General features: G+C 36.5%; 1 protein-coding gene across 1 annotated transcript in view; it reads left to right on the top strand.

The window, feature by feature from the left end:
- Positions 1-13,495, top strand: part of LOC148953577 (protein MAK16 homolog) — a 124,578-nt gene that overhangs the window by 22,094 nt on the left and 88,989 nt on the right. Inside the window, exon 3 of the mRNA XM_089087739.1 lies at positions 1,213-1,356. Coding sequence (XP_088943865.1) covers positions 1,213-1,356 — 144 coding nt within the window. The remainder of the gene's footprint in view (positions 1-1,212; positions 1,357-13,495) is intronic.

The following is a 13,495-nucleotide window of genomic DNA, read 5'->3' as shown; positions in this document are numbered from 1 at the left end:
ATTCCCTATAAGAAATTATGATCAATGAACAAACTTACTTTGTTGCGTAAAGATCTGCTATCGGTACAATCTACTGATTCACACATACATGCATAAAAACGCATTCAGCGGTTTTAGATACCTTTCCCATTTGAGAAGTACTTTCATTCTTCCTCCAACCAAATTTTGTTTGTGTGCAAACTATTCACAATGTATGTGATTTTGACTTTATTTAACATAACAAAAATAACAAAAGCATAAACCATTAGATATATAAATCTCTACGACAGGGAAAAAACATTTTTTTTTTGCTAACGCTTAGCGATTACCTATATAAACATTCCTAGAAACACACTACACTAATGAATCAATTGAAAAAAAAATCAATCATCTTCTCCCCTCCCCCAGGACAATAACCACCATCAAAATACAACTACAACCACCCCTTGCACCCACTCCTCCCTCAGCCCTACAACTAACTCTCCCCCCCCCCAAAAAAAAAATGTATGTAAATACATTGTATATAAAGCAGTTCCAAAGTTAGGCCTAGTTAGATCTGGCTAGCCTGGTTGATTTGTCAATTAAACTGATCGATCTTTCTGTAATAATCTATTTTAGTTATTTTTGTCTTCATAATAATTCTAAATTTCATCCGGTAACTCGAAAATTGCTTCATAAGATCATGACAGAAAACCATGAATTTTGTAATAAAGAAGGCAGAAAAGCGGTCAAAAGTTCAAAAGCTAATGTACCTGCCATTTTCGCAGGCATCTAAACCTTAGCTAGTGGGCCTGGCTGACATTTTCGATATTGTATCTTGGGAGTAATCCCCTTTCCCTTAATTCCTATCAGGAATAATCTGACAGTCGGATTTCATAGAAGATTTAAAAGTGCTGGTCTAGATATTAATTTTCATTACTTAAATATTTTACTTAAATATTTTACGTATTTTACTTAAATATTAACCTTATCCCCTAAGGGAATATTCTGTCATACCGGGCCCCGCTGTGTCTCTTGAAAGGTTGGAAGTATTTGCATCCTGTGTTTAATATTGAAATATTCTAGTGTTTTACAAATTTGGAGGCCCACAGGTAATGTCTAGTGTAGTCCCCAATCACAATGGTGAAGGCCCTCTCCCGTACCTGCATTGCTGATTTCATGTAATCATTTTAGTTTGTTTTTCTTTCAATTTTTCGTTCATACCTCATTTTCTTTTTATCCCCTCATTTCTAGGACAAAAACGCAGACATTCTGTAGAAATGAATACAACTTAACTGGTCTTTGTAACAGAGCCACCTGTCCGTTGGCGAATAGTCAGTATGCTACTGTACGTGAGGACAAAGGCATATGCTATTTATATATGAAAACAGTGGAAAGGTTTGTTTTAGTGTTAAAATGCTAACAATATTTTATTTTGTTCTAGAGTTTTTTTTCCTTCTAGCTGTGAATATTCTATATCTACCAAAAAAAAGATAGAGAGAAACCCTGTTAGAATCAAATTAAGCTTGTTTCCAATACCAACATTAAGCCACCAAAGCTTTTACGCAGGCGGGAGGGGGAAATTCTTCTCTTTAAAGTTGCTTTAGAGGAAGTTTATCTGTGTGGCAGTTACAAACATACTTAGAAGAACCAGGTTGCCATAGATTTTATGTAGATGAGGGGGGAGGGGGATTGGTCCAGATAAAGCTTACCTTTTTTCGGTAGCCTTTTTTCAGTAAAGACTACTCGTTTTTATTTTCTCCTACTGACTATCTCCCCAGGAAATTTGCAGTAGGGACACCTCCAAAAAAGGATTCTCAGGTGATTAGTTGCAACATGGTTATACTAACCTATCAGCCTGGGCAAAGCCGTACCCAGGACTTTTTTCGGAGGGAGTTATACTCCAAAAAAACAATTTGGGGGGGGGGGGGCACATACAAAATTTGTTTATATCCATTTTTGTTACGTTTTTACGAGTCAGACAAACATTCCGCGTTCCGGGGCGGGGGGTTCAAACCCTCCTAACCCCCCTCCCTCTGGGTACGGCCTCGCGCCTAGGCAACGTTGCATTACATAAGTTCCATTGTCTGATATTAAAACGTCTTTGGACAACAATTGTACACTTGGACCAAAATTACTTTACAACTTAAACACCTTTATTTTGTATTTTAATTCACTTCTTCTTTGGAACAACTAAAAAGCAACTAAGAAGTAGTTGACGGAAATAAATGAAATATGCTTTTATACAAAGTTTTATGTACAAGAAAAGTAAAAGGCAGCGTTTTCGAAAGATAGCTTCAACTTAATGCCCTTAGTGGTTCCTGAGATATTGTATATGCGCCATTTAGACAACCTGGATGTGCATACTGTCTTTCGATTAAGTTCATCATTACCCTCAGGATTCCTTGAAATTTTCGACTTAGTACCCTTAGCAGTTTGCCAAATTCCTTGAAGTTTCAACTTGATACTCGTAGTTGTTTCAAAGCTACTACAGATACATTCTTTTGGCAACCTGGATTCGCATAGTGTTAGTGTCGTTTGATTTAGTTCAACCTCAGCATGCCTTGGAAGTTTCGACCTACTGTCCTCAACCGTTGCTGAGATATTGCAGATATGCCCTTTTGTCAACATTAATGCGAATAATGTCTTTTGAGTTAGTTTAAAATCTCCCTCAACGGGCACTGCATGTTTGAGCTCTATACCTTTAGCTGTTTCTGAAATATTACAAATGTGCCCTTTGGATAACCTTGATGCTTAAAGTATTTTTTGATTTAGCTCAATACCCCCTAAACTTTCCCTGGAAGTTCAAACTAATACCCGTAGCTGTTCCTGATATATTGCAGATACGCCCTTTTGACAATCTGTATGCACAAAGTGTTTTGATTTAGGTCAAGTTCCCCCTCAACATTTCCTGAAAGTTTGACACCTTGACACTCAGGACCACTTTAGTCATTTTGGACACTCAGGATCAAACATCCTCCCCTTTCCAATAATAAACCGTATATATAAACAACATACAACTCGGTTAGTTTTTGGTTCTTGTCCTAGGGGCTGTTGCGGTCAAGTCATCCCAAGAGGCCTAGTTATTAGACATTTTGACTCTTGTATAGAAAGGGGATCCAGTGCCTTGGGGGTTGATGAGGGACAAGTAGCTAAAAAGAGCATGGGAGGCGGTCTCAGGGCTGTATCTCCAAAAGGGATACAGCCCTTTTGTGAATATTCGAAAACTTGGGGTAATTATCTATTTGTCTTTCCTGAAACATCTATCTTGTCTTTGGGACAGTATCTCGAGGACTTTCTCCTTGGACTATGTTTAGCCATTTCTATGGGAAAACATCTGTCTCCTCTTAAATTAAACTATAATAGAATTAAAGTGGTTTGTATCCAAGTTAAGTGGGAAGTCTTTCAAATTTCACTACTAAAAGCAAACAATCTGCACTTACTTAATTGTTTTGGTTCTGTATATATTAAGGTCGGAGATGTACTACGAGAAGCTTCTTGAGGAGCAATAGTGAAGACAGCAGAAATGTATTTCCCATGTTCAGGCTACACATTTTCAAACATCATTGATTAAAAAAACACCATTATTTAAATACAATACAAATGGCTTTAGAAGAATTGCAAATAATTTCTTAGAGGATACCGCTGGATTTATATATAAACAAAATATATATATATTGAATTCTGGTTACATGTTATATTGTGATCTATTCATTGATTTATGATAACGATCCCTAGTTATGTAGTATGTATTATATATATTTTGGAGGTCAAGTAGCGAAATATGTGATTGGATATTAATAATAGTAATCATTATTACAGTTATTATTCTACATTACCTTGAGTATATTTATAGTTGTGTATTTAAGATAAACATATATCCAATGTGTATGTACCAATTTAAGATGAGCATATATCAATGCAAGACGCCAAAGTGTCTTTAGTTGAATTGGTTAATGATGACAAAATAAAGCCTATAAAAAACGTCTTATCCAAATAAATATTGATACGCACATGATTGTTAAAACAGAGAAGTTTAACTTGTCAGAAAAAAAAACAAACAAAAAGAAGACAAAAGAACAAAGAACTGATTAATGAAGATTGCTGCCTGTTTTTATATTTTCATCTGTTTATAAATCTTAGATGAAAATATCATCTGATACTTCGAAATTAAATTAAAAACCTCTTAAAATAATTATCATTATATATGAATAAATAATATAAAAAATAATAATAAATAATATATATATATATATTAATTAGTATTATTTTATAATTATTTATTATTTAATATTACTATTACACAGTATTATCTATTTATTATTTATTATGATATATATATATATTACTTTGTAAAATAAGTAATATACAAATAAATAATATCACTATTTTAGGTGAGGATAATTTTTAAAATAATGATAGATGGGGCTTGCGGGATTTTTCTTTTGAACAAATTCGTTTGATTTCTATTTCAAATATTGTTTGGTGTTGCCTTTTGAATCTTTGTGGAATTTTCCCAACTAATTCTCACTATTTTAATAACCCGACGCCTCCTAGATTATTTTTTTTTGCGTGAAATTCGTCCGACGTCGAGAGCGTATTTCAGCATTCGGTATACTGGACTAGACTGGAACTCAGTTCCAGCTTATATCCGCGATCATTGCGATACACGACCGGTTAAGAGGTTTTTAAAAAAATCTGAAAGGTCGATCTGTAAGAGTATTGCCGTTTGCTAATTATAATTTTTTTTTCTTCCGACGAGTTATTTTAAGTCGGGTCGTCTCTGTTTTTGTGGTATTTGCAGCGCTGGAGTTCTGATTGCACACGCAACTAGAAATGTGCGCTGTCTGTTATGCTTGTGTGTAAATGTGTTGAAATAAAAATGTTGTCTTCTATTCTGTGATTCAATTAGAAAACAAATATTGAAATAACTAAATTGATGACAAAGTCGTCACTCTCGTCGTTAAACAGAATAACAATTAACAACAAGGTTAATAATGTATCTGTTACATAATTCAGTGAGTTGGGCTATGTCCAACTTTGAAACGTAATTTTTCGAAGAGGACAGCTTTCGAAGCAGCTTTCGAAGAGAACAACAAGCGGAAGTTGCAGGAAGTCCACAACAAAAAGAAAGAAATAGAAGACCTGGGAAGCAAAAGGAAAAAAAACTTAAGAGTATCAGAGCAAGAAAAGAGAACTGTAGCAGATACTCTACTTCAGGAAGCAACCGATAGAATGAAGAAGGCTATTGAGTCCAAGAGCTCCATAGACATTGCCCTAGCTGTTTCTTTGCTCGAAGGAGCTGGGAAATCCAGAATAAGTGAAAGAGAGCAGATGGTGGAATCTGCGAGAATGGAGCAGTCTCTTGCAAAGAGAAAAACTGACCTCATATCGAAATTGATGCCCAAGAAGCAGCAAGAGTGATTCCAAATGTTTTACCTGTATCAGTCAATCGTTGGCACAGTATGTGTATCTGATTTTTTACTGTTTTCTACTATTTGCACTGTTTGTATTTGAAAAAAAAATATATAAATAAATAAATGCAAAAACTTGGGAAAGGACGAATTTATGTGACCAGGCATCCCAGGCCATCTACCACAGATCTGATCCCGAGGACTTCCGAATCCTATATTTGGCCTATATTTGGGCCCGAGAAATCCTATGAAAATAGGACAAAGCCTATAATTTGAAGCGAACCGACCTGTCCGAACCCTGCTATTGGTATCAAAATTCCGTTTTTAGAGTTTTGGTTACTATTGAGCCTGGTCGCTCCCTACTTGACAGTCCGTTACCACACACTGTTTGATTGAATTACAGCTCTAAAGTATAATCAGCCAAAGGGTGCATGTCCGGCCTATGACCTACCGAAATATTGCCATGCCCCGACGGTGGGGCCTGCTCCCCAAATTGGGAATCACGGCTGTAGACCGTTTAAAAAACTCAGTACATTTAACATTTGTTTTTGACATGGTATGAGATTCCATTAAATTTTCATATTCCTATTGAATATTGATTTTGTAGCTTTTTCGTTCTGAAAATATGTTTTTCTGACAGTTTTCTGTAAAGTGAACTTTAATTTTATAAAAGTCTTCTCAAGGAATGTCAGATAAAATAGGGTGATAATGTTTCCTTGGAGGAAACTTTTCCTTTTAAAGGTTATCTTCTTTGTCAGTCTCTATAAAGCTTTCTTGACAGTTATAAATCAACTCAGTTCCTTTTAGAATAGAGATAGAGAGCGAGGTAAAAGGGTTAAAATAACCGATTAAACCTGACAGAAACAGTGTATTTTAATTTCGCTCCAGGGAACTAACCTTTCTTCTTTTCTTTGGATTTAGATTGAAGACAGCTGTCCTCTGAATTTCCAACTCCATTACCTTGCATACGATTCAGATTTGCTACAAATTCATTTATTGTGACAGTTCTTTCTTTTCTATTATTATTACTATTTAAATTGCCTAACTGTTCTGTTTGCTCTCCCTTCTTTTTTTTGTCTCTATTCGCGCTATCATAGGCAGCGCGCTAGCGCTAAGTAAAGAACGATGTGGGCACAATGTGTTGTTGTTTTTTTCTCCATACCCAGGCACTTCGTATCGAAGGAGTCGTCGTAGAAACTTCGAAAAGGGCTCATTCGATTAAAATTGGAGTGGCTAGTGCCCTTTTGAATAGTCGAAAGTGATTGGAGGGCAACTAGCCCCCCCCCCCCACGCCCATCATTCCCCCAAACACATCCAATCAAAAATTTTGAGATAGCCATTTTGTTCAGCGTAGTTGATTTCCAGATAGAAAATATGTTTTTGAGGAGGACACTCCCCCACAACCCTCAGGGCAAGGAGTTTAAGTTATGCCCTGGGGGCATATAAGGTTTTTATAGAAGGCGTTGTCGTAGAAACCTTAAAACAGGCTCATTCGATTGGAAATTCAAAGGGCTAGTACCCTTTTTAATAGTCGAAAGTGATTAGATGGCAACTACCCCCCCCCCCCAAACAAATCATTCCCCCAAACACATCCAATCAAAATTTTGAGATAGCCATTTTGTTCAGCGTAGTTGATTTCCAAATAGAAAATATGTTTTTGAGGAGGTTTTATACAAACCTCCTCCCTCCCATTTGCCCATTATGTTTAAAAACTAAATGTTGCCTTAAGATTAAATCAAAATGCAATGTGATAATGCTAATTCCCATTGAAGCATCTCAGCAGTATCCCAAGAACGACTGAGGGTATTATGTTCAAACTTTCGAGGCTACTTCTGCTCTTAAAATTTAACCAAATCAAAATTGTGTAAGTGTATCCAAGCTATCAAAGATGGTAAACAGATTTTTTTGTGAATGGTTTCAAGTTTCCCATTTCAGGTGAACTAGAGGAGGTATGAAACTAAATTAAACAGTACTATTTGTGTCCAGATTTTTAAAATGACGTATTTTGTTGAAAATTGCTGAAAATTTGTCTCTAGCATACACATAGCAGGCCAAACTATAATGTATTAAAAAACGAATAGATGTAAAGTGTTATTTTCTTTTTCCCCAACGAACAGAAATTAATTAAAAAAACTTTCCACAAATAAGTTTTCAAAGAAAAGTAAAGAACTCCATTAAACATAAAATGAGCAAAAATAAAATCAAATAATCTACCAAGCTCGAAACTACCACAAATCAGTATCGATAAATAAATGAAACCCAAAACGAACAGAAATCACAATAATTAACGGAGTCAAATTGAAAATGAGCAGAAATTAACGTGATTTGGGCATAAAACTCTTATGCTTTCCCAAGGCCAGAAAAAATTTTCAATTTACTAAACAAAAATAAATGAATATGCTTTGCAAGTTTAATATACATATAATGAAATTTAGCAATCGAAATGTTAGAACTATTTGATTTATTAAAATTATAAAAGTAAAAACATGTATATTGTTTTCAGTAAAGTGCAAATTTTGTTCTGGCCTTGGGAAGGCATAGGGGTTTTGCGCCCAACTCATGTTAATTTCTGCTCATTTTGAGTTTGATTCGATTATTTTTTGTAATTTCTGTTCGTTTTGGGTTTAATTTATTTATCGATTATGAGTTGTGGTAGTTTCGAGGTTGGTAGATTATTTGATTTTAATTTTTCTCATTTTTGGTTAAATGGAGTTCTTTACTTTTCTTGGAGTTCTTTACTTAGCTTGGTAGATTATTTGATTTTATTTTTGCTCATTTTTTGTTTAATGGAGTTCTTTACTTTTCTTTGAAAAACTTATTTATGGAAAAAGTTTTTTTAATTAATTTCTGAAAATGAACGGTATGAAAGACTGCTTGTCCTGACATAAATGGAATTTTCTAACTTTGAAGGAAATCAAGCCATATAATATACTTTTCACTCAGGAATTTGTAAACACAGGTCCAACCAACGGGGTCGGGGGGGCGGGTGTAAAGAATTTTTCTCTGAGATAAGGAAGGGGCCTGTGTGCCCTAAAATAATATATAGAAGGGGCTTCTTTGGATCCATCTCTGGGGAGTTCCCTCTCCCTGTATTTGCAATAATGCTCTCGGGGGTTAACCACGATCGGGACTATAGGGGTGAAAAGGCTTCACAAAAAATACTTCAAGAAAAAAACTGTCATACAATTTTAAATACAAATAAATTGTATTTTGAAATTGTAAATGGTATTCCTTGTAAAAGAACGATAGAAATGAGCGCAATAATTTGAAATAGGGCAAAAGTCAAACTGAGTAAAAACTTGTTCCATTGCAACTGAACCACCGTGTAACTGAGCCCCAAGCAATTGAACCACTGTATGTGAACCCCCATGTAACTGAACCCTCGTGCGACCGAACCCCATTTAACTGAGCCCTCGTGCAACTCAACCCCCGTGCAACTCCATCCTATTTAACCAAACCCCGTGCAACTGAGCCCCCTTGCAACTAAACCACCGCGCAACTGGATTACCCTTGCAGCTGAACCACCATGCAACGGGACCACCTTGAGACTGTACCCTCGTATTACTGAACTCTCGTGCAACTCAACCGCCATACTTACATTGGGTAAAACACAAGTAAGAATCTTTACATATTCAACCTTGTTGGAATTGTTTGGGTTTTAAAGTCGTGATATAAATGACTGTCAAGATGATTAGTAAAGAAATCTCTGTTTTGTTGTCACAAAAACAAAGAAAATCGAACGTCACAAACTCTTAAAGCCAGATTAATTTCTCTTATTTTTATGTTAATGGGGGTTCCCTTCACCCTGTCACTGTCTACGGGTCTAGGCGTTTACTTCCCCCCCCCTCTCCCATGGAAAAGCTCTCCCCTGGAAAATACTCTCTCGCGGAAAATAGGGTTTTCCAAGGTTGAATATTTTGTTTGAGCTCTGTTATTTGTTAATTTAGTTAAGAAGTGTTCAGAAAAGTGGAAAAGAAGAATTTATGTGTAAGTCTTGCCCCCCGTCGCTCCGTGCAAAAATTTTCTTCTCATGAAAAATCCTCCAGAAACTCCCCCCCCTTCAAAAGATCCCTTCAAACAAACACTATATGTAAGCAATGGACAAACTACAAAACTTAAAAAGGAACTAAAACTTCTGCAATGGGGTTCTCTCATTGTTTTGTAGCTAGGGAGAGAAGTAGATACCTCGAAGGGTACATTTTAATGCCAAAAGATCTCAGCTCTCATTGAGCCTTCGGATAAATACAGAATTAGCCTTAAGGGAGAGACAAGAGGAGGATGGAAGTAGAAATTGTTTTATAACCAAAAGGCAGTTCTTATATATATATATATATATATATATATATATATATATATATATATATATATATATATATATATATATATATATATATATATATATATATATATGGCACGTGGCAGGCTTCTATATATGGATTCTCATTGTCGCTTGTCTTCTAACCGCAGACAATTTGACACATTTTGCTGTATTTTCATATTGTGGTATTTCCAAAGATATTTAATTACTAAAGCAAGTTCGATTTCTAAAAACGATATTTACTAAGCTTCAAACTTTCGGTTTTTTTCTAAGGTTTTTGAATTGTTGTTATCCCTTTTTAAAATGTAGACAAATATTTTTGCAATTACCAGCCGCTAGGCCTCGGCACTAGACACGCGGCAGGCTTCTATATATGGATACTCATTGTCGCTTGTCTTCCAACCGCAGACAATTTGCTGTCTTTTCATACTGCAGTCTTTTCAAAAATATTTAATTATTAAAGCAAGTCCGATTTCTAACAACAATATCTACTAAGCTTCCAACTTTTGGGTTTTCTATAAGGTTTTGAACTATTGTAATCCCTTGTTAAAATATATACAAATATTTTTGCAACTACCAGTTTTTTGCTCTTTATGCAATTTAATGTCTTTTCATACTGTATCTTTTCGATGATTAAATAAAAAAAAAAAAAATTTTAACTGAAAGTAAGGAGCGGCATTAAAACTCAAAACGAACAGAAATTATTCTGTATATGAAAGGGGCTGTCCCCTCCTCAACTCCTCGGTCTTTACGCTAAAATTTTTGTTGTTTTAAAGATAGAGTTGTGAGAAAGAGTCAAATTTTCGCGTAAAGAGTGAGGCAAAGAATTGTAACGAAAAGTCAAAGTTTAACGTTAAGAACAAGGGTTGAGTAAAGGGTAGTTAGCTCATATGCGGAATAATTTCTGTTCATTTCAAGTTTTAATGTTGCTAATTACTTCCAATTGAGAAAACTTGTTATTTTATTCAATGTGTGACAATGTTTAAAATCATGCTAGGAAATCCCTTTCCCTCCCACCGTGTAAAATTTATCCTCAAAATTTTCTCCTGAAAACTTCCCTCTCCACAGAAAATTCTTCCTGTGAAAGGTCCCCTTCCGGGCCAAAAATTACCCCCTAAAAAGTATCCGTATATTTCCTGATAATGAATGCGGTGTGTGAACACTGGGCTAGTTGCGTAACTTACAGCCCTTTTCCCAGGGACTAAGGGGGTTATGTCTTCCCCAAGGGCATAGTTATTGGATCTTTCAACTATGCTGAATGAAATGGCTATCTTTGATTAGATGTCTTTGAGAAAAAAGGGTCATTGGAGGGGAGCTAGTTGCCCTCCATTCTTTTTGGTCACTTAAAAAGGGATCTTGAACTTTTGATTTCCGTTTAATGAGCCCTATCCGGATCTTGTAGCACCATACGATCACCCCTGAAAAAAAAACACTCATCGGTGATCTTTATTCTTTTGAAAAAAAAATCCATAATTTTTTATATAGGAGCCTGAAACTTCAACCGTATGGTTCTCTGATATGCTGGATTTGATGGTGTGATTTTCACTTAGGTCCCTTGAGTTATTGGGGGTGTTATCTCCTTTTTCGAAATCAGGCAAATTCTCTCAGGGTCATAATTTTGGATGGGTAATATTATGCTTAATGACTTCTATATATTTGGAATCAGAGGCAACGCTATAGCGTTGCCTATAGTAAAGGCCATACGGCTCCAATGTTTTATTAATATTATTATTGTTTTTTTCCCAGAGGCACTTCATATGGAAGGGGTCGTCGTAGAAACTTCAAAGGGGGCTCATTCGAATGGAAATCGAGAATTCTAGTGCACTTTTTAAGGGTCAAGAGTGATTGGAGGGCAACTGCCCCCCACGCCCATCATTCCCCCAAACACATTGAATCAAAATTTTGAGATAGCCATTTTGTTCAGCGTAGTTGATTTCCATATAGAAAATATATTTTTGAGGAGGACACTCCCCCACAATCCAGAGGGCAAGGGTTTTAAGTTATTCCCTGGGGGCGTATAAGGTTTTTATAGAAGGCGTTGTCGTAGTTACTTCAAAACAGGCTCATTCGATTGGAAATTCAAAGGGCTAGTGGCCTTTTTAATAGTCAAAAGTGATTGGAGGGCAACTAGCCCCCCCCACGCCCTTCATTTCCCCAAACACAACCAAACAAACTTTTGAGATAGCCATTTTGTTCAGCGTAGTTCTCAGTAGGGCAAGGGTTTTAAGTTATGCCCTGGGGGCATATAAGGTTTTTATAGAAGGTGTTGTCATAGAAACTTCAAAAAAGGATCATTCGATTGGAAATTCAAAGGGCACGTGCCCTTTTTAATAGTCGAAAGTGATTGGAGGGCAACTAGCCCCCCCCCCCACGCCCATCATTCCTCCAAACACATCCAATCAAATTTTTGAAATAGCCATTTTGTTCAGCGTAGTTGATTTCCAGATAGATAATATGTTTTTGAGGTGGACACTCCCCCAAAACCCTCAGGGCAAGGGTTTTAAGTTATGCCCTGGGGGCACATAAGGTTTTTATAGAAGGCGTTGTCGTAGAAACTTCAAACAAGACTCTTCGATTGGAAATTGAAAGGGCAAGTGCCTTATGTAATAGTCAAAAGTGGTTGGTGAACAACTAGCCCCCCCACATTCATCTTTCCCCAAACATTTCCAATCAAAATTCTCAGATAGCCAGTTGGTTCAACTTATTTCATTTCCCGATAGAAAATATATTTTTGAGGAGGAAGCTCCCCCACAACCCTCAGGGCAAAGGTTTTAAGTTATAGCCTGAGGGCCTACAAGGTTTTTATAGAAGGTATTTTCATAGAAACCTCAAAAAAGGCTCATTCGATAGGAAATTCATAGGGCTAGTGCCCTTTTAATATTCGAAAGTGATTTGAGGGCAACTAAGCCCCGTCTCGCACCCACCAATCCCCCTAACACATCCAATAAAAAATTTGAGACAGCCATTTTGTTAAACGTGTTTTCAAGGTCTGGAAATTAGGTCTTTGAGGATGACAACTCCCCCACAGCCCTCAGGGCAAGGGTTGTAGGTTATGTCCTGGGGGAATATAAGGCTGACACCCCTTCTACGCCCACCATTTCCCCTAACACATCCAATCCAAATTTCAATATAGCCATTTGGTTCAACATAGTTAAAAGTTCTGGAAATTATATGTTTGAGCAGGACACTCCCCCCACAGTCTTCAGGGGCAAGGGTTATAAGTTATGCCCTGGGAACATATGTTATGCCAGGTTCTTATGGAAGGAATGCTCGTATAAACTTAAGAGAGGGCTCATTTGATTGGAAATTGAAAGTTATAGTTCACTTTTTAAACATTAAAAGATATTGGAGGGCAACCAGCTTCCCCCCCCCCCAAAAAAAAAAATCTTTTTTCCCAAATGTATCCAATACAAATTTTAAGATAGCTATTTTGTTAAAAATAGTTCGAAGATCATATAACAAAAATTTCGGTGTCAACTGAACCCACCAAGGCCCGGGGGCAGGTGTTGTAAGTTATGCCCTGGGGGCATATATGGGTCTTATGGAAGGGATGCTCGTATTAACTTCAGAGATTGCTCATTTGATTGGAAATTGAAGGTTCTAGTAAGTTTTTTAGAGTCAAAAGAGATTGGAGGGCAACTAGCCCCCCCCCTACGCCCTGTTTTACCCAAATGCATCCAATAAAAATTTTGAGATATCTATTAAGTTAAAAATTACTGAAAAGTCAGATAACAAAAAATCAGGTGTCGTCACAACCCCCCAGGGCCCGGGGCAGGCGTTGTAAGTTATGCCCTGGGGCATATAT

This window comes from Artemia sp. Qi Xiang Cuo, chromosome 4, assembly GCF_049724085.1.
Source record: "Artemia sp. Qi Xiang Cuo chromosome 4, ASM4972408v1, whole genome shotgun sequence".
Lineage (NCBI taxonomy): Eukaryota > Metazoa > Arthropoda > Branchiopoda > Anostraca > Artemiidae > Artemia > Artemia sp. Qi Xiang Cuo.
The sequence above is the reverse complement of the archived record's forward strand: the minus strand, read 5'-3'. Positions and strand labels throughout refer to the sequence as shown.